Source organism: Solea senegalensis, linkage group LG1 (assembly GCF_019176455.1).
Source record: "Solea senegalensis isolate Sse05_10M linkage group LG1, IFAPA_SoseM_1, whole genome shotgun sequence".
In the NCBI taxonomy this organism is placed as follows: Eukaryota; Metazoa; Chordata; class Actinopteri; order Pleuronectiformes; family Soleidae; genus Solea; species Solea senegalensis.
Window position 1 is genome coordinate 37,161,951 of NC_058021.1, and position 22,477 is coordinate 37,184,427.

Consider the following 22,477-nt stretch of genomic DNA (forward strand, 5'->3'; position numbering starts at 1 on the left):
AAGAAAAGATGTTATAATTTCACAATAAAATGACAAAACTAAAGAAAATATGTTATAATTTCACAATAAAATGACAAAAGTAAAGAAAATATGTTATAATTTCACAATAAAATGACAATAGTATAGAAAATATGTTATAATTTCACAATAAAATGTCACAGAATTAAAGATGTTTTTTAAAAATGTCCTTTGATCTGAGCTGACGGTTCTAACAGAGGTCATCCATTAAACATGGCCGTCTAAAAATAAAGGCCTGCTCTTTAATCTGGGCCAGAGGTTGGAGTGGTTTACATCAGCACATGAGAGACAAAGAGAGACAAAGAGAGACAGAGAGAGACAAAGAGGGAGGACGAGGTTTCATCTTCATCCTCACCAAAGGATGGATTTGTACTTCAGGAGCATTTCCTGTCTGACCTCTGTCCTCTGATCGATGTTCTGTTGTGGTAATTTAATTACCACTCACTTTTTTTTCTGTCGTTACATTTCTAATGTAATTGACCACTTTAACTCACTGTTAGACTTTTCCACCAGGAAACCACTCACTCTCCCACACCAAAGTCCACAGAGAAAATCAGGGAGTTGTTGATCCACTGCTGCCTCAATCAGTGACACAAAGTGACCACACGAGGCAGCGGAGGATCAGCAGCGCCTGATTTTCTCTCTGGACTTTGGTGCGGGAGAGTGACTGGTTTACAAAGTTCACTTTCCTGGTGGAAAAGTGTGTCTCACAGTGAGATAAAGACGTGGCGCAGACATCGTAGTCTTTTATGAAGTGGCTAAAATGTGTCTCTGCTGGCAGCCATTTTGTGTAGACTGACTCTCAGTGCATTCACACGAATCTGCTCACGTTTTGTGTCAAATCAGTGTTTTCTCTCCACACCGAGTCCAAGTTTTTGGCAGCACTGAAAAGTTAGTCTGAAACTTGAAGTGTCCCTTTAACCTCTTTTTTTTGTTATGATTATTCATTCATTCAGATTTGTGTTGATCCCTGGCTCCAGCCTTCACTTTCCATTCATCTTTGTCCTGCTCTTTATTTATTTATTTATTTATGAATGAATGAATGAATGAGTGAATGAGTGACTCCATGCCGCCTCCTCCTGCTCTCCCGGGTGGAGGTGAGCTGCTGGACTCCGGGCAGCTGCAGGTCGGTGGAGGGAAGGACTTTTGGGAAATCACATGCTTCTCATCTCCAGCTCTGACTGTGAGACGCCATTTTGGAGCAAAGTTTGGGATTTTTTTTTTTATTGACCTGGAGTGAAGGAGGAGGAAGAAGAGAGGAGGGGTTTACTCTGAGGGAAGTTTGACACGAATGCAGCAGGCTGAGCTGGGAATAGCACCCGCAGCAGTGCGGGATAAGTGAGCCTGGACTTGGCACGGCTCGGGTTGAGGTGTGCCAGCAGCAGCCGGGACTCTGAAGTTGTTTCCCGGGATCAGCAGCAGAGCCCCCGGGGGCTCCGGAACTCTGTCACCGGCCTTTCATAACCATATTCACACTTTGGTTTTATTTGTGTGTGTCGCCATAGCGGCTCGTGTGTGCAGTACACGCCGGTGAAAGGAGCCTCTGTGACGGGGACGGAGAGCCGGTGCCAGGCGGAGCTCCTCTCCGGGTTTCTGCCTCTCTTTGAAGCGGGAACACACGGGTGTTTTTGTGGCGGTGTTCCGGTTGGGTTCCCCGGAGACTCGGTGGCTTATTTTCGTTTGGATGTGTTCATTTTTCCCCTGACAGGGAGTTTGTTTGTCGGGGGGAAGTTGATGTCGTCGTGGAGCCCGGACTTGGAGTGGTGACAGCGGGCGTTCGCTGGTGGAATAATTGATAAAAAAGACACACGGCGGCTCCTCTGTGACTCTGTGAGTGTGTGTTAACGCTCAGCCAGAGCCGAGTCGTGCCGAGCCAGAGCGACCATGCCCGTCAGGAGGAAAGGTAAGCCGCTCTCACGGCTGCTAGCGGCGGCAAAGCTCGGTCTGTGAGCCGCTTGTTTTTCCAGGAAACAACCGAGTGAAAGTGATACCGACATGTTGGCACACACACACAGCCCGACTACAGCACCGCACCTACGGCTACCGTTTGCCCAGCCGGGCCGAACCGTGCCGGGCCGGGAAAAGTCAGTTAAAAGTAGTGCTAGCAGCCGGCTAGCCGCTCTTGCTAACCAACTTGTATGTGGGACACGGCGAGAAAAAAACACGTAACTTCACGCAAAATAAACTGAAACATGAATAAATTATGTCCAGAGAGAAAGACGTGAAAGACATATACACTGATGACGTCACAATCACGTGAAGTGTTACTTTTATTTATGGAGAAAGTGTCGGAGACTTAACCACACACACCCCTAGTTTAATTTAACGACTGAAAATGATTAAAGGGACATTTCAGTTTTTTCAGTATGATTGTATGAAGCAGTGACATAGTCAGCACTCACAGAGCGCCCCGCTGCTGCTGAGAGCCAGCCTGAGACACAGAGGCTCACGCTCAGTGAAAACGTGACTAAAACGAGGAAAAAAAGGCTGATTTTAGCCACAAAATCTCCGACAGGTTAATTTTCTACGATATCTGTCACATGTTCATGTCTTTATCTCACTGTGAGACACACTTTTCAGGAAACTGAAGTTTGTAAACCACTCACTCTCCCACACCAAACCCCACAGAGAAAATCAGTAATTTTAGTGTCACAGCACAGTTGTTGATCCACTTTTAAAATATTTAATTTAGACTTCACATCAGTAACACAAAGCGACCACATGAGGCAGCAGGAGACCAGTAGCTCCTGTGTCCCTGTGACCTAAAATCACTGATTTTCTCCATGAGGTTTGGTGTGGGAGAGTGAGTGGTTTACAAACTTCAGTTTCCTGTTGGAAAAGTGTGTCTTGCAGTGAGAAGAAGACCTGAACTTCTTCTTAAAGATATTGTAAAAACAGACTGACTTTATTCACGTCTCGTCTTTTCTGACAGTCATGTTTTCACTCAGAGTTGGAGCTGGACAATATGGCCAAAGATGTTGTCACAGTAAAATAAGCTTCTATATCAGTTTATGTTGATAAATATCACAATAATACTAATAATGACTCCTCCTGCTGTAGATGCACAGCGAGCTCTGCTGCTGCTGGAGGAATATCGCACCAAACTGAACCACACCGAGGACCGGCAGCTACGAGTCTCTCTGCAGAGGGTCATCGACATCTTCCAGAGTAACCTGTTCCAGGCGCTCATAGGTATGACGACTTACTGTGTTCTGATCAGACTATTAACAATTAATTAACTATTAACAAGCGACTATTAACCAATTATTAAATTAACTGAAGATAAATTTGATCAGATTGAGGTTTTTTTTCTTTTCCATTGAATTTATTAATAATCAATATTAATGATGCAGCTTTAACACACTCAGACTCAAACCACTTTCTGCTGCAATAATTGATCATTTATAAAAACCTATACTTGCTCAGAACATGGAGCAATAATAAAAAGAGAGAACCAAACTTAAGCCTTTGGAGTTTGTTTAACTGAAGTCATCTGATTTTTACTGCCTCAGTAATCTGATTTCACCCAGCAAGGTAATCTGAATACAAAATACCAAAATGTTGCAATGCATTTATTGTCGCTTTTATAGTGGCTTTGGATAAAAGCGTCTGTTAAATGACATGTATTGTACTGTAGTATAACATCAGTCATCATCTATCTATAGAGGTTCGCGGGGGGTGCCAATCTCAGCTACATCGGGCGATAGGCAGGGTACACCCTGCCTGCGATAGGCAGGGTCTTCTCGCTGCAAGGCGAGAATGCTAACCACTACATCACCATGGGCCCATGTAGTATAACATACACCAATTAATCTGATTACATCCGGTGAAGTAATCTGAATACGTACACCAAAATAATCTGATTACATCCAGTGACGTAATCTGAATATGTTGACTAGAATAATCAGATTGTGTCCAGTGAAGTAATCTGAATATGTTGACTAGAATAATCAGATTGTATTTATATCTGAAATATCAGGATAGAATAAATAAACACATTATTTATAACAACTTTTTCACTTCCGATACTGCAGCCTTGAGTATTACACGGAGCCAGAGGACTGGCCCCGCAGACGTATTTAGCTCCGTGTGTGGAGCTTCAGGACACATTTAAAACACACAAAGCTCTTGGCATGGCTGGTTTTTGAGGTATAATTAATAAACAAAGGCTGTTGAAAGTCGGCAAGTGGCGCTGGTTTATGAAATTATGTTGTTTTAGCAGCTCACCCCAGGATGATCTAGCGTGGTGCTAATGGCTAACTTGCGCTTTCTGTGCAGCTTCGTAGCCTCTGAAATGGCAGTAGCACACACACGCTGTTGTTGTGATCACGTGGGCTCTACATGTGTCCAACACGCAGAGCCCACGTGATCACAACGGGCGCTGCTGGATAGAAATGCTGGAGCAGAATGGACTGTTGTATCGGAGTGCTTATATCGGAGATTTTAGAGGCACTCCGATATAATCAGATATACGTTTTTTGGCTGATATCGGACCGATATCGGGACATCCCTATTTATAACACATACTTTTGACATTAGACATATACATATGACATATTGATTAGATTTATATCCTGTTATACAGTGTATATATATATATATATACTCATGTGTATATATACTGTGTGTATATATACATGAGTATATATACTGTATATACTGTACTGTATATATATATATATACACGTGTGTATATATACATGTGTATGTATACCAGTATATACTTTATATATACACATGTATATCTAATGGTGTAAAAAGATGTTTCCTCATACGTCTCCGGCAGCTCTAGTTTGTCATAATCTCAATGTGATGAAAAACAGATTTTTTTGTAATCTGTCAAAGTCCAAACAGTTGTGTGTAATCTGTGTGAACACCGTCATTTAACATGGTTTAACATGGTAACATAATCCTGCAGGGGCAGCAGGAGCACAGCTGTCTTCCTCACAATGTTCCAACAGCATCATGCACTCATGGAATCATTTCAAAAACAATCTATATGAAGTTACTTCACGCTGTCATATTTTCACATCATTAATGATGTGATTGCTTTACAAACTTCACTTTCCTGTTGGAAAAGCCTGTCTCACACTGAGGTTAAGACGTGAACATGTTCTTCAAACATTGTAGACTTACGGTGACGTCCGTGTCATGGTCGAAGGCCAAAAATAAAAAAACTAAGGTATAAAACCACTCACTCTCCCACACCAAACCCCATAGAGAAAATCAGTGATTTTATCATCACACACACAGGAGCTGCTGGTCCACTGCTGCCTCGTGTGGTCACTTTGTGCCACTGAAATAAATTGAAATGAAGAATTTTGAAAGCCGACGTGACAAAATCAGACATTTGAACTTCGTGACGGAGGCAGCAGTGGATCAACAACTCCTGTGATGTTAAAATCATTGATTTTCTGATGAGGTTTGGTGTGGGAGAGCTTGGATGTATTATAAGAACTAGATAGAGCTGGTTCCCCTGGTTCTGTTCATTCCTATGAAGTTGCTCACCCAGCACATATGCCAAAAAAGTTTCTGACTTCCACGTTTATTTCCGGGTTGTGTAGAGCATGAGCATGCACAGTAGTGTTACCCCCCATGATGCCTTTCGGCTTTGTGAAGGGTCGTGACTTGCTCGGCGTGTTAAAACATGTAAAAGACAACTCCTAATTGCCTTCATTTATTCACATTTCTCATAAAGTTTTCACATCGTACGGTTCCCTGACAGTAGCGCTGTTCCTGAGAAGCCATGACTGCGCTTTGCTGTGCTCGTACACAGCTGTGACGTCACTCTGAGAAATAAGTTTTTTTCTGGGCTTTTTATGGCCTTTAGGAAGGTCTTTCCAATATGAAACTCCCTGAATTAAAGATATAGAATACAAAGATCTATACATGCCTATGTACAAGTCATGAGGTGTCCTGTGAACAGTTTTATAGGTGTCTCTTTTACTATTGTGCTCAATGGGAAAATTGCTTTTTGCGCCCAGGAGTATTTCTCGACATTTATGTTCAGAGTGCACGACATTTCTGCTTATTCTGCGCGTAATCTGTCAATCAAAACCTAAAAATGACTTGGTCCGTGTTTTACGCTCCTCGCCCTGATGACACGATGTGGTTGGGGCACACTGAGGACAGTCTGCTCCGATCGACAGTCGCGCTGGGGGCAGGCGGGCGGGAGAAGCTGCAGCGAGTGCACATGTCCATGGCCCTGGGAAGCGGCGAGGCCCGGGCGGGGGTTCGCTGTAAATCACCTTCGCCCCGAGCCCTTCCAAGCAGATCTGGAGTCAGTCGCGGTGCACCACCGGCGGAGGAAATTTCATGTCAAACTTATGCGTGACACTGTTGTATGATGAAGTCAGCAATAAAATAAAAATAAAGTTTTAGTCAGTTTTATAAAAATAAAACTGACTAAAACTTTTTTGAGTTTCCATCGACTAAAATTTGACTAAAACTAGCACATATAGAAATGACTAAAATGTGACTAAAGGTAATAAGCATTTTAGTCCAAAAGACTAAGACTAAGACTAATTCTAGAATGGCTGCCTGATTGTTTTAGCCAAAGATTATGATATTTAAGTTCACAACCTTCCATTTTGGAACTGTCCAGTTTATTCCCGTTAATTCGTGAACTCTTGCAGCCATAACCTCGACTTAAAACGGATTACATGACAAATGCCGTTGCAATATCCGTCAGGAGAAATCACCATTTGATATTTGGCTCCGGGTGGAACCATGTCGTTGTCACTGCTCTGTTTATCTGCTGTAACCGTAGCAATGCTCTAACTTGGGAAGTGAGCCGCTGCTTTCGCTGTAAAACGATCTCTTCACAGTGTCCCACAGTTCCACAGAGGCCTCTGTCTTTACTGGACATCAATACAGTCCCTCAGGGACTAAAGTGAAGAAGAGTTTTTATTCTCTCTGTAAAATCTCATCAGAGAGAGAAAAGGAGAAGACTTCTGGACAAAACAAAAAAGACGACACACACACACACAGTGAATCCAGCTGCTATAAATACAGTGTTTGTTATATATATTTTTAGCTTTTCTTTGAGGTTTGAATCTATTTTTATTACATAACCCTGTTCAGTGATTTGCTGAAAAATCCTTTTTTTTCTCCCTCTGGATTCAGTCAGTTATATTAAAGGGAAAGTTCAAGCTGTTGTGTGTCTTGCTGTAAATTCTACGTCACATGTTCATGTCTTTATCTCAATGTTAGACAGACAGGAAAACAACAACAGGAAACTGAAGTTTGTAAACCACTCACTCCTGTGCCACACCAAACCCCATAGAGAAAATCAGTGATTTTAGCTTGCGTGGACACAGAAGCTGCTGGTCCTCTGCTGTCTCGTGTGGCCACTTTTTGTCACAGATGTAAATTCAACCAAAGGTATTGTAACACAGAATTGCACAAAATAAGACATTTGAACTTTGTGATGGAAGCAACAGTGGATCAACAACTCCTGTGTGTGATGTTAAAATCACTGATTTTCTCTATGAGGTTTGGTGTGGTTTACAAAAGTCTGTCTAACAGTGAAATATATGGCGGACCAAAAGGGACAAAAGTAAAAAAATAAATACACCATTAAATCATTCATTAATTGTGTCATTATTAAATAATGAAATGTGTCATTAAATACATTTAATTATTTAATGACACATTTCATTATTTAATGACACATATTATTTCATGGTCCGTGTTGCAGTGGATCATTAATTTAGTTTATCTGTCAAACTCGCCCATCAAAGTCAGAGGGCGGGGCTAACGCTGATCGAGTCTGATTCATGCATTTGTCTTCATGTGTTGGACATCATGTGTTCATGTGTCTGTCTTCATATGGTCATGTGTCTGTCTTCATGTGTTTCATGTGTCTGTCTTCATGTGTTCATGCATTTGTCTTCATGTGTTGGCCTTCATGTCTTCATATGTTCATGTGTCTGTCTTCATGTGTTCATACATTTGTCTTCATGTGTTCATGTGTCTGTCTTCCTGTCTGTCTTCATGTGTTCATACATTTGTCTTTATCTGTTCATGCATGTGGTCTTCATGTGTTCATGTTCTCATGTGTTCATGTCTTCATGTGTTTCATGTGCCTGTCTTCATGTGTTCATGTGTTGGTCTTCATGTGTTCATGTGTTGGTCTTCATGTGTCGGGTCTACATGTGTTGGTCTTCATGTGTTCATGTGGCTTCTACATGTGTTCATGTGTTGGTCTTCATGTGTCACATGTGTTGGTCTTCATGTTTTCATGTGCGGTCTACGTGTTCATGTGTGGTCTTCATGTGTTCATGCATTTGTCTTCATGTGTTCATGTGTCGGTCTTCATGTGCTCATGTTTGTCTTCATGTGTTTCATGTGTCTGTCTTGTGTCTGTGTCAGTCTCATGTGTTCATGTGTTGATCTTCATGTGTCGGGTCTACATGTGTTGGTCTTCATGTGTTCATGTGTTGGTCTTCATGTGTGTCTTCATGTGTTCATGTGTCGTCTACATGTGTTCATGTGTTGGTCTTCATGTGTCGGTCTTCATGTGTTCATGTGTCGGTCTACATGTGTTGATGTGTTGGTCTTCATGTGTTCATGCATTTGTCTTCATGTGTTCATGTGTCAGTCTTCATGTGCTCATGTGTTTGTCTTCATGTGTTTTGTGAAAGGAATTCTTGAGTCATCAGTTTTGAGTAAATCATATCTTTACTGCATGCATGGATTTTTGCATGGAGGAGGTTGCTAAGTTTGATTGCCAACACACTTTGAACAACTTTCAGCACAAATGCATACTCAGTACACTCTTTGCATTACACACAGACACACACAGTACAATCTCTTATTTTACAGTTTTTCTTTCTTTTTTTTCCTTTGTTCCTTTCAGTCAGTCAACAACACTTATACCCCAATTACTATTTTTTATTTAATTAATATGTTGATTTATTAGTACTGTTGTTTTTATTTCATTTTATTATTGTTGTTATTTCTAAACATTTTAATCAAACCTCCAATCTATTATTTTGGTTCTCGCTCATTTCTAGTTTTTCCTATCAAACTTACTTTTGTCTCTGAAACTCCCCTTCTCTCTGTCACTGTGTGTGAGTCTCCCCCCACCAACACAAAAAAATAAACTCAAACAAATTTCACAGTACTTTTCCTCTTCAACACAAGCTCTAAAAACTGATCCTGTATGTCCACACATACATTAAACCACAAAACAATACAAGGCAACACATAGACCAAATTTCTAAATTTTACTCAGTCCCAATTTTGAATTTATCTGTCGACTTTAAAATAAATCTTAATTTTAATACTTTTTTCTTTTCTTTTTTTTGAACGTTTGCTCTTCTTCAGTTTAACTTAAGTCTTATAATTTCTATGCTCAATTTTCACTTAGTAGAAGAATACCATGTATTACAGTTTCTTTCGAAATCTGGCACCGCATATTCAATTTACTGTTGTTACTTATTAGCTGAATTTTTATTTATTTTTTTCCTTTAAATTTTTCCTTCAGACCTTCAATACCACACAGGAATTATATGGAGACGGTCTCAGTTACCACAAAGGAATTACACCAGACCTCGATATTCAACCACACAGGAATTATAGAATATCTTGATAGCCTACCACACAGGAATTACAACTATCTACCTAGGTGTCTAGTCTTCAAAACCATACAGGAATTATATGAAGACGGTCTCCAAACCACACAGGAATTATATGGAGACGGTCTCGGTTACCACAAAGGAATTACACCAGACCTCGATATTCAACCACACAGGAATTATAGAATATCTGTCTACCTGGAAATTATTTAAAAAACACTGTACTCACTTTTTAAATAGATGGAGCGTCCGCTGGCACCTGTCCTCCTTTGTGGAGCGGAATTTTTCCTTACCAGTAATAACCTTCAGTCAGAATCCAGGCCCTGAGCATTGGAGCGTCCATCCCATCCTCGTCGCCAAAATGTGAAAGAAATTCTTGAGTCATCTGTGTTGAGTAAATCATATCTTTACTGCATGCATGGATTTTTGCATGGAGGAGAGACACTGTCACCAAGGACGGTCTAAAATGGTCTATCCTTTCCCTATCATATAATCACCCCAGCATTCATTCACAGCTTGACTGTTAATTGTTGTCTTAGAACATTACAGGAAACATGAAGAAAACCAGTTATTTCCCACATTTTCATGTGTCGGTCTTCATGGGATCACGTGTTGGTCTTCATGTGTTCATCTGTCGGTCTTCATGTGTCGGTTTTCATGTGTTCATGTGTTGGTCTTCATGTGTCGTCTTCATGTGTTCGGTCAGTTTCATGTGTTCATGTGTCTCATAGCATGTGTTCTGTGTTCGTCTCAGCATGACGCAAATTCGTGTCGCTGTGTCTCTCCCGCTCAGATATCCAGGAGTTTTACGAAGTGACCTTATTGGACAGTCAGAGATGGGTGGAGTCTCCAAAGGGGGCGGACCCCACAGTGCCCGTCAACCTGTGGGACTTCTCCAGCCTTCAGAGCACCACAGTGACCTCTGACCTCAGCACCAGCATTGAGGTGAGAACCAATATCTGATGACTTTGTCACGCAGAGGCGGAGCTTCGATGTAACGTCACCCAGTTTTGTGACTGAGTCCCTTTGTCATTACTCTAGTACTCATGTATGTACTTGAGTACTTGAGAAGTACGACTGGAGTAGTCACTCGCCAAGTACAGAGTACACACTATACTCTCTTCAGTTAGAACAGTCGCTACTTCCTTGTTCTACTGTTTGAATGACGGATGGTGTCAGTTTCATTACAGCCACCTACAGTGTTGATAAATGAACATATAAAATACTTTTAATTAATGCAGATATATTGTTATTATGTTCACATTTTTAATGTTTACATTTATATATTAACTTATTTTTATTAAAACATACAGCACCATGTGGAAAATAGATTAGAGATTACAGCAGTGTAGAGTAGTATGTGTACATACACACACATATATACACGTATGTGTGTTTATATATACACATACACACACATATATGTATATATGTGTATATATATACACATATATGTGTATGTATATATGTGTGTGTATATATACATATATGGACACTTACAATACATATACAATGACCGTATGACTTTAATGTAAATCTAAAAGTCAAAGTTTAAATGAATCAAACAATAATATACAAACTTTCAAACTGTCAGGTCAAAACATTTACATTAAAAACAAAATAACGGTCAACAACAAATCTATGGATCACACCAAGCATCTAATGACAGGCTGAGGTAATGCTGCACTCTGCTGGACACTGTGAGCACCAGCGTCCGCTCACTGCCAGACTATAAATACGTCAGCTCTTAATACACAAACCACATGTTTGAATTCTAAATGACTAATTTCTCGCCTCAAATCATCTTACAACTGTGTTCAGGACACAGAAAAATATTTATTTCAGGTTTAAATTCGTATTCTCTTCTGCTGTGTTCTGCGAAATGCATTCTGGGATATATGGGTCTCCCAAGTACGCACAAGTAGTCTTCTCGTCCCCGAAAAGAGGAAATGTCGGGCAGGTTTTTTCATGTGGACTCACAGATGATCTGAGGAGACTTTCAAGGTCGAAGGTCAAGGTTCAAGGTTGCTGTGACCTCTTAAATCACATGATTTTTGAAAGCAGTAACTGTGTTTGCTGCTTTATGCCGAGTTTGACCTCAGAGAACATGGTGGTAGGAGGAGCTCTGTGATGTACTTCCTGTGTGCAGGTGAGCTGTGTGTTGTTGTTGTTTTCTTTCTCTCTGATTGTAAATGTGCGTGGTCGTTCTTAGGACTGCCCCCTCCTTAACGAAATCCTGCACACGCTGGCACAGGTCGGGCGCTCACCTGGTCAACACGCTCATGTAAGTACGCTGTGTGAACCATCAGAGGGGGCGGGGCTTTAGGTCCAAGGTCAGGGGCAATATGGCTTCAAGGTGTCTGATGGACTGATGGTGTTTTCAGGGACTGATGGTGTGTTCAGGGGACTGATGGTGTGTTCAGGGTTTGATGGTGTGTTCAGGGTTTGATTGTGTGTTCAGAGGACTGATGGTGTGTCTAGGGCTTGATGGTGTGTGTCCAGGGGCTGACAGTGTCTAGGGACTGATGGTGTGTCTATGGACTGATGGTGTGTCTAGGGGCTTGATGGTGTGTCTAGGGGACTGATGGCGGTTCAGGGGCTTAGCCATGGTCTAAGGCTGGATGTGTGTTCAGGGTCTGATGGTGTGTTCCAGGTTTGATGAGTTCCCAGCTCTGATGGTGTGTCTAGGGCTTGATGGTGTGTCTAGGGATCTACTGATGGTGTGTTCAGGGACTGATGGTGAAATTCCCTGGGACTTGGCTGTTCAAGGGACTGATGGTGTGTCTAGGGGACTGATGATGTGTTCATGTATCCTGATGGTGCGTCCAGGGGCTTGATGGTGGTGTTCAGGGGCTAATGGCGTGTTCAAGGGTTGGATGTGAGTTCAGGGTCTGATGGTGTGTTTAGTAGTTTATTGATGTTCAGGGGTTTGATGGTGTGTTCAGGAAGTCTGATGCAGTGTCTAGTGTTTGATGATGCCCAGGGGTTTAATGGTGTGTCTCAGGGACTGGACTTGTGTGTTCAAGGGTCTGATGGTGTGTCTTAGGGTTCTAGTGTCTAGGGACTGATGGTGTGTCTAAGGGTCTGTTGGTGTGTTCAGGCTTGATGGTGTGTCTAGGGGCTGATGGGTGTGTTCAGGGGTTTGATGGGTGCGGACTCAGGACTTGATGGCATGTTCAAGGGTTTGATGCATGGTTCAGGGGCTAAATGGCGGTTCAAGTGCTATTTTTGAGTTCAGGGTCTGATGGTGTGTTTAGTATTTGATGATGTGTTCAGGGACTGACGGTGTTAAGGGACTGGGCGTGTGTTTCAAGGGTTTGATGGTGTGTTCAGGGGTTTGATGGTGTGCTCAGGGTCTGATGGTGTGTTCAGTGTTTGTTGATGTGTTCAGGGGTTAGATGGTGTGTTCAATTCAATTTTATTTGTATAGCCACATGATAACATGCATTATCTCAAGGCACTGTACTTGCACAACATCAAGGAGAGCAGAGAACAGTTCACACAATGAGCAAGCACTAGGCATCAGTGGAGAGAAAAAACTCCCTCTTAACAGGAAGAAATCTCTGACAGAACCAAACTCAGAGATGTGCAGTCATCTGCCTTGATTGGTTGGAATCAAATGACATTTCCTGGTCAAAAGTAACTCCAAGGTTCCTCACAGTGAAACTGGAAGCCATGGTGATGTCATCTAAAGTGACAGTGTGATGAGAAGGTTTTTCCCTCAGTTTTTTTTTTGAGTTTAAAAGTACAAGGTTACAGGTCATCCAGGACCTGATTTATTTCATCCGGCCTCATTGATAAATATAGCTGTGTGTCATCTGCATAACAATGAAAGTATATGTTGTGCTTCCTATTAATGTTCCCTAGAGGAAGCATATACAGTATAAGGTAAAAAAGTATAGGCCCAAGCACTGAGCCTTGTGGAACTCCACAATTAACTTTTGTTTGTAGTGAGGCTTTATCATTAACATGAACAAACTGGAATCTATCAGATAAGTATGATTTAAACCAGCAGAGGGCAGCACCTGTGATCCCAAGAGTCTGCTCCAATCTCTGCAGTAGAATATCATGATCAGTGGTGTCAAATGCAGCACTTAGATCTAACAGGACAATTAAAGGAACTAAACCATTATCTGAAGCCAAGAGAAGGTCGTTACTAACTTTAACTAGTGCTGTTTCTGTGCTATGGTTTAATTAATGCGCAAATATTCACATAATTGATTAGCAACCGCCTTTTCTAAGATTAGATAATATATATTAGCTAAAATATCTGGGTCAAGGGTCGCTTTTTTGAGAAGGGGTTTAATAACTGCTATTTTAAACGTTTGGGGCACATATCCAGTTAATAAGGATAGATTAATTTGAGTCAATATAGAGCTGTTAATTAAAGGAAACGCATCTTTAAACAGTTTGGTGGGGATAGGATCTAACTGACAGGTTGATGGCTTGGATGACGAAACTAATGATGTTAACTCAGGGAGATCTATAGGGGAGAAACTGTCTAACTGTGCACCTGGTGCTTCTAAAGCTTCTAATTTTTTTCTCCAATTGATGTTATTTTATTCACAAAAAAGTTCATAAAGTCAGTGTTCTCAGTGTTAAAGGAATAGATGGTTCAGTGGAGCTGTGGCTCTGTGTCAGCCTGGCTACAGTGCTGAAAAGAAATCTATGATTGTTCTTATTTTCTTCTTCTCTCAATCGTTGTCGACTGGTTATTGATAGATGTGTTGATACAGTCGATTGGGCGCCCTCTGGTGGTGGAAAAGTGAAATACTGCTGGTTGTGTTAGGTTAATCTGCAGTGATTGTTGTTGATGTGTCACCTGACCTGACCTCGTCATCGAGGTCCATCTGACCCCTGTTCATCCTCTTCCTCTCTTTACTCCTCCTCTTCATCGCTGACTCTGTCCTTCATCCCTCCACCTTCCCTGAGGATACACCCCACACTCTCCTCGTTTCCGATGTGTCATGTGACCACCCCCTCCCTCTCCTCCCTTCATCACACCCCCACAGAGGAAAGCTTCACACACACACACACAGTGCTCACTCGCCCCTCATTTCTCAACATCACCGCCACAGAGAGAGTGAGACGGAGAGTGAGGAGTCGTGGTGAGTGCCTGAGAGGAGGTCAAGAGAGAGGAACACATTCACACTAATAGAAGGAGGAGGAGGGGGAGGGGGGAGGGTCTCCCTGAATGAAGGATGAGCTCCGGGAGTCGTGTTCGCCTTGCCGCGATGGAGCGACACAAGGAATGAGGGCGGATGGTGAGAGCAGGGAGCAGCAGCAGCAGCAGCAGCAGCAGCAGTGGAGGAGGAGGCGAGGCTGGAGGAGGAGGTGGTGGTACTGCGGGAAGAGCCGGACGGCGCTCCTGGAGGAGGCGGCGGCTGTCTGCCACCTGCCCTGGTGCCTCCAGCAGCAGGAAGGTGGACTGTTTCTTGCCCATGCTGTGCCACTGCAAGCTGGCCTGCACCAACAGCGCCATCTCCCTCATGTTCGGCTGCAAGGTGGGTGGAAGCGTGTGGAGAGGCGGCGGCGTGTGGTGTGAGCCTGTGAGGTCACTTCAGTCATCAGCTGAGCGAGCAGTGAGGAGGTGAACGGCTGTGTTCACTCGACCCAACAATCACACACGTCCTCTGCACCGGTGCTGACGGCTGATTGGCCGGTGGGCGGAGTTGGTGGCAGGATGACGGACACGTGTTTGTGTTGACGTGTTCTGTGGGGAAACACACACACACACACACATACACACACACACACACTCATCAGATCAGCTGAGAGCAGCTGTGGCTCCGTCTACAGATTCCCATGATGCACTGGGGTTTTTAACACGTAACCTAACGTGAGACTTTCCTGCTCAAATTTAATGAGCTGAATATGAACTAGGACCTTTATTTTGAAAAGTGAGGGCTTGTAGTACATGTGATTCAGGTGAGTTCAGCTGCTGCTCTTTGTTTCAGTGAGGTGTTCCTAATAATGTGGTGCAGTGGACGACTGTGTGGGTGAATCCTCTTCATCGTGTCACTGAATCATCCACAAAACCCCTCCTCCCCCTCCTGCTTCTCCTAACAGAAGATGTGTGTGATTGATAATTGATTGATTAGCGCTGTTGTGATCAGCAGCGCACTAGCAGCGATGATGTCACTGGAAACAACAAAGTTCCGCTGATTTGACCCCAAAAAAAACTTCCTGTGAACCATCTGTGGGCCCAGACCCAGGGTCAGTGTTGAGGACATGAACAGCAGACTCAGTCTTGACCGTGTCCTCTCCTGTCCTCTCCTATCCTCTCCTGTCCTCTCCTGTCTCAGAAGTACCAGCACCATGACGAGGACTCGTCCCTCCAGGACCAGAGCTCCCCCCAGCTGACAGAGGAGGGGGGTGCGGGGCCAGAGCTGGTCCAGGTGGCAGAAAAGAACTTGTCCCAGGTGGAGAACGTGCACGGCTATGTCAGCCACGCCCACATCTCTCCTATGAAGGTAGGCGTGGCCTGTGGAGATGCTAACACCTGCTAAACTACAGCCAGAGATTTAAACCAGATTATTTTCATCATTGTTCACTGAGGACTTTTATCATCATCACATTTGACATTTGATTTAAAGAAAGAAAAATGACAGAAAGTGGTTTTAATGATTTTAAAAAAAGACTCAAACTTAATTGATTCTTAAAGTATTTGATGAATGATAGATTTAAACCTGTAGAACATAATATTTCTACGTGAGTTTGTTAATGGTTTGTATTTGTGTTTATATCGTTATTGTCTCACCTTGATCCTCATACACTCACACGCCTGTTATTCATTCATTCACTCACACGTCTGTCATTCTGTCATTCACTCACACTTCTGTTATTCACTCATTCACTCTTTTGTCATTCACTCTCATTCACTCACACTTCTGTCATTCACTCCCACTTTTGTCATTCGCTCATTCACTCACACTTCTGTCCTTCACTCACGCTTCACTTCACTCACACTTCTGTCATTCACTCATTCACTCACACTTCTGTCATTTGCTCATTCACTTATACTTCTGTCATTCGCTCATTCACTCACACTTCTGTTATTCACTCACACTTCTGTCAATCTTTCACACTGCTGTCATTCACTCACACTTCTGTCATTCACTCTCATTCACTCACACTTCTGTGATTCACTCATTCACTCACGCTTCTGTCATTCGTTCATTCACTTACACTTCTGTCATTCACGCATTCACTCACACTTCTTTCATTCACTCAAGCTTCTGTCATTCACTCATTCACTCACACTTTTGTCATTCGCTCATTCACTCCTTCTGTCATTCACTCACACTTCTGTCATTCACTCATTCAATCACACTTCTGTCATTCACTCATTCACTCACTCTTCTGTCACTCCCCATTTACTCACACCTCTGTCATTCACTCACACTTTCATGGATAAGACGGACCGGATGTTGTCTGTGTGTCTGTTTCTCACACAAACACACACACACACACACACACACACACACACACACTAAGATAAAACCAGGAGAACAGTGCCACCCTGTGGTGTCAGGACAGAAGGACAGAAGGACATCCTCATCACTGAAGCTTTGGCTCTCTTGTTGTTTTGTCTTTGCCTTGTTTTGACCTGTGCGAGACTCCGCCCCCTCCCCTGTGTTGTGTAGGTGGCGTCTCTGGAGTGCGTCTTTGACGGGTCGTCGATGTTAGGACAGCAGCACCCGGAGCTCCCCTCCTCCACCTCCCCTACCTCCTCCACCTTCCACTCTCACGGAGAGGACAACCACTTCCTGTCCTGCTCCTCCAACCCCTACCCCCTGATCCAGGTAACTCCGCCCCTCTGACCCTTTCACATCTTCATTTGTTTATATTTTCACACACTCATCGTCTCATGGATTGACTGCTTTTCCTGACTCCAGCTTTCATCTTTGTGCGTGTGTGTGCGTGTGTGTGTGTGTGTATGTGTGTGTGTGTGTGTGTGCGTGTGCGTGTGTGGAGCAGGACATGGTTAACCTCATTTAACATGACTGTAAACAGAGAAAACTGTCTGTCTCCAACTGTGATACATGCCTGATGACATGAGTGTGTAGTCTACACACTCATGCACACACACATGCACACACATGTCACATGATCACGTCTTTATCTCACTGTTACACAGGAAACTGAAGTTTATAATCCACTCACTCTCTCTCCCACACACACATACACACACACACACACTCTGCAAACTCCACAAAATCAGTGATATTAGCTGCTGGTCCTCTGCTGCCTCGTGTGGTCACTTTGTGTCACTGAGTTAAGTCTAAATTAAGTACTTCAAACACTGAAGTGACAATCAGACAGTAGAACTCAGTGGTGGAGGCAGCAGAGGATCAACAACTGCTGTGTGTGTGTGTGTGTGTGTGTGTGTGTGATGTTAAAATCACTGATTTTCTCTGTGGACTTTGGTTCAGGGAGAGTGAGTGTGTGTGTGTGTGGAAGAGTGAGTGGTTTACTAATGTTGTTCTTTCAAAAGTAACGTGAAGTTTTTAGTCTTTATTGCCTTTGTTTACTCGTTGGTGTTTTGTGGCTTGTGATGGAGTCAGTTCTCAGTGTGTGAGTGAGGAAGGATGAACAGGAATCACTCAGCACTTTCCTCATGCACTTCACTTATTACTGAGGAGGAGGAGGTGGCGGCGGCGGCGGCTACGCTCTCTCTCCCCCTCTATCGCGTCAGTGGTGCTGTCTGTTGTCGCTGCGTCTGCTTCACACAGACGGAGGCTGCTCTCTCTCCCTCCCTCTCCCTCTCTCACCTGTCTTCCCCCGATGCTCTTCCCTCACTCTCTTGCTCAGTCTGACATCTCGTAGCAACCACTCATCAGTGGATGTCTGCTTCAAACACCTGCTCATAAACTCTGCAGCCTCCTTGTTTTTGTCTGTGAGGAGGAAGAAGAGGAGGAGGAGGAGCAGGAAGAGTGAGCCCCCCCACCCCCTCCCATCGTCTGCTCTTCAGCCAGCACCCCCTCTCTCTGCTGCCCCGCCGCAGCTGCTGCAGGAGCCAGAGGAGGCACCTCCCGCAGCAGCAGCAGCAGCAGCAGCAGCAGCAGGCATGCTAAACTCTGTGTGGTATGCTAAAAAGATGGGCCGCCGCATCATGGGCACACTGAGGAGAACCAAGCGGCTCCACCGGCGCCTCCTGGTAGGTCACCTCCTCCTCCTCCTCCTCCTCCTCCTCCTCCAAAATGTGAGGACTCGAGGGGGAGGGGCTGCACCATGTCATCACGCGTGTCCTACAACGTGTGTGTGTGTGTGCGCGCGTGTGTGCGTGCGTGTGTGTGTGTGTCATGATGCTGCTGCGTCACATCTGCAGCTCATCCACAGCAGCATCATCATCGTCACACACACACAAGTGAAAACATGATCCGTGTGTGTGTGTGATTCACCTGCATAAACAGCAGCAGCATCATGTCCTGGGCAGACGTGAAGGAACCCCTGCAGTAGCACACATGCCTTCCCTTTCAGTGTTGCCTAGCAACCTCCCGGCTCCTGACAGGCAGCACTGCCTCAGAGCCACAGGCTAACATACGTGACGAGGAACATGTGCGACTCAAAGACGAAGTGGTCTTCTGGCTTCAGCTGGGTGGTCTCATGGTCAGCTTCACCAGGGCTTCATCAGTACTGCACAACTCCTGCAGGGGGCGCTTTTTAGTCACATGACCATCTAGGTTTTGTTTTTAAAGTGCGGTCGCATGAGGTGTGGACACATAGTTCAGAGCAGAACCAGCCTGACACACTCACTCTCCCACACCAAAGTCCAGAGAGAAAATCAGTGATTGCAGCTGCTGCTCCTCTGCTTCCTCGTGTGGTCACTGTGTGTCACTGAGGTCAATCTGAACAAAGGATTTCAAACACTGAAGAGACTAAATCAGACATTAGAACTTAGTGATGGAGGCAGCAGTGTGTGTGTGTGTGTGTGTGTGTGGTTTACACACTTCAGTCTCACAGTGAGCCTCAGTGTGTCAGGCTGGTTCTCAGCACCAGGGGGTGCTCACAGCCAGTGCCTCACACATCCACACCTGAAAGTGATTAAAGCTCCACCCACCAGAGGATGCACCAGGACCCCACTTCTCTGGTAGCGTCAGCTGACACTGACCCGGAGCTGCTCTGCCTCACACCGGGGGGCAACATTGATTATTCATGCAGCCAGCAGAGCCTGGTGCTGACATGTGCCATGCTCAGTGAAGCAGAGTAATCGGCACGGCAACGAGAGACGACCAGGGCGAGAGACACGGAGACATGGAGAGAGGAAGGGGAGTGTTTGGTGCCATGGGTGGGTGGAGCTAACAGTAACAGTTTGGATCAGCTGCTGATCGAGTCCATCTGAAGAACTCGACTGTCAGTCATGACGACACATCACTCGCGGCAGGAGCTTGTCTCCAAGGCCACGAACGGCTGCGAGAAGAAGCTGACGCGGTTTGACGTCGACCTGCCGAACCCACCTCAGGTTCAGGCCTCTGTGTCCACTTTCACCGCCTCCTGCCGAGCTCGTAGTCGATTCCTGAACCTGCGAGACAGCGTGAAGAAAAGCCCGACCAGGAGCACGGCCAAGGTCTTCAGTGGTGGACACAGCAGCAGGCCGCACATCCCCCGGGTTCCCTCCTCCTTCAGTCAGGTACTGGTGGTTCTGGTGATTCTGGTTCTGGTGGACGCCTGGTGACACTTTGTGGTGAAAGCTCTAACTCTGTCCAAGAGTTTTCAGAGTCAGTGAAGGTCAGACGTGGTCACCCTGAGAAAATGTTTCTGATTCCGGTCTCTGGTGTTTGCGACTGTTGTTTCCTGTGTCTGTTGTTTCCTGTGTCTGTGACTGTTGTTTCCATGTGTTTGTTGCTGTGGTTTCCTGTGTCTTTGACTGTTGTTTACGACTGTTATTTATTGTTTCTGGTCTCTGTTGTTTCCTGTGTCTGCGACTGTTGTTTCCAGGTGTGTGCGGCTGTTGTTTCCTGTGTCTGTGATTGTTGTTTCCAGGTGTTTACAACTGTTGTTTCCTATGTCTGTGACTGTTGTTTCCTGTGTTTACGACTGTTGTTTCCATGTGTTTGCGACTGTTGTTTCCATGACTGTTGTTTCCAGGTGTTTCTGTTTCCTGGTGTTATTGACTGTTTCCTGTGTCTGTGATTGTTGTTTCCAGGTGTTTGCAGATGTTTCCAGGTGTTTGTAACTGTTGTTTCTGGTGTCTGTTGTTTCCATGTGTTTCTGTTTCCTGGTGTTTATGACTGTTTACTGTGTCTGTGATTGTTGTTTCCAGGTGTTTGTAACTGTTGTTTCCTGTGTTTGACTGTTGTTTCCTGTGTCTGTGACTGTTGATTCCAGGTGTTTGCACTGTTGTTTCCTGTGTCTGTTTTTCCTTGTGTTTCGCCTGTTGTTTCCTGTGTCGTGACTGTTGTTTCCATGTGTTTACGACTGTTGTTTCCTGTGTCTGTGACTGTTTTTTCCTGTGTTTTTAGGACTGTTGTTTCCTGTGTCTGTGAATGTTGTTTCTGGTGTCTGTTGTTTCCTGTGTCTGTGACTGTTGTTTCCAGGTATTTGCGACTGTTGTTTCCATTGTCTGTGATTGTTGTTTCCAGGTGGTTGCATGTGTTTGCGACTGTTGTTTCCTTTGTCAGTGATTGTTTCTTCCAGGTGGTTGCAGGTGTCTGTGACTGTTGTTTCCAGGTGTTTGCCACTGTTGTTTCCATGTGTTTGCGACTGTTGTTTCCATGTGTTTCGACTTTTGTTTCCTGGTGTTTTTGCGACTGTTGTTTCCTTTGTCTGTGATTGTTGTTTCCAGGTGGTTGCAGGTGTTTGCGACTGTTGTTTCCATGTGTTTGCGACTGTTGTTTCCTGTTGTTTCCATGTGTTTGCAACTGTTGTTCCCAGGTGTTTGCACTGTTGTTTCCTGGTGTTTGTGACTGTTGTTTCTGTGTCTGTGATTGTTGTTTCCAGGTATTTGTGACTGTTGTTTCCATGTGTTTGCGACTGTTGTTTCCTGATGTTTGCAACTGTTGTTTCCTGATGTTTGCAACTGTTGTTTCCAGGTGTTTGTGACTGTGGTTTCCAGGTGTTTGTGACTGTTGTTTCCTGGTGTTTGCAACTGTTGTTTCCATGTTTTTTGGCGCCTGTTGTTTCCAAGTGTTTCACTGATGTTGGAACGTATCACCAATACTTTTCTGTTATTTAGTGTCTGAACACAGAGGAAGGTGGTGTGAGCGTCTCACTTCACCACCAGAGGGCACACTCTTCCCAGTGAAAGGCTGTAAATCTTTGATTATACACTGTAACATCATGAGTCATGTTCCCTGGTTTGGACTAAGTTCCGTGCTAACAGTAGCTGAACATTGCGGTAGTTAGCTTTGTCAAAGTGATGCAAATAATTACATGTTAGTAGCTGTTAAGAGAGTTAGCTCTTAACGACTAATTCACAGTAGAATTTATAAAGTCTTTGCTTGCAGCCATATTGTCACCTCTGTCTCAGCAGCAGGGGGCGCTCACAGCACAGTGTGTGTCTGTTAAATCACACTTCATAAAAAACTTTAACTATCCCTTTAACTTGTGTAGATGTTCTGCTCTTTTCCACTCAAAGATCCCTCCAAACACAAGCACTCACTCCCGCCCCTCAGTCTGTGTTTCAAACATGTTTTGTTGTTTTGGGTGAAATGAAGCTTGTGACCGTGGTGGATCAGCGAGCGTTGCTCCACGTGTGCAGCTGCCTGATCAATGTGGTCAATGTGTGGAGGCTAATTTTAGCAGCTGTTTGTTTTCCATGTGGTCCGGGTTCTGCTGCTGCTCTAATGATGAAGCACTTCCTGCTCTGTTGTGGTTTCATGTGTCAGCTTGGGTCTAAACAGTGAGCTGACAACATGGATCTCTGGTGTGTTTCA

General features: G+C 44.2%; 1 protein-coding gene across 9 annotated transcripts in view; it reads left to right on the forward strand.

The window, feature by feature from the left end:
• The first annotated feature begins 1,267 nt into the window (after positions 1-1,267).
• The window catches only part of LOC122772234 (discs large homolog 1-like protein), a 34,553-nt gene continuing 13,343 nt past the window's right edge, over positions 1,268-22,477 (forward strand). For 4 of the 9 annotated variants that reach the window (XM_044030063.1, XM_044030073.1, XM_044030085.1 and 1 more), the window contains exons 1-5: positions 1,268-1,921; positions 3,079-3,210; positions 10,393-10,544; positions 15,905-16,072; positions 17,246-17,404. In XM_044030063.1, coding sequence (XP_043885998.1) covers positions 1,903-1,921; positions 3,079-3,210; positions 10,393-10,544; positions 15,905-16,072; positions 17,246-17,404 — 630 coding nt within the window. In that variant the 5' untranslated portion in view covers positions 1,268-1,902. Of the gene's footprint in view, positions 1,922-3,078; positions 3,211-10,392; positions 10,545-14,800; positions 15,104-15,904; positions 16,073-17,245; positions 17,405-18,654; positions 18,760-22,477 lie in introns of those variants that run through there. The other 5 variants (XM_044030102.1, XM_044030119.1, XM_044030094.1 and 2 more) reach the window with 4 other exon arrangements.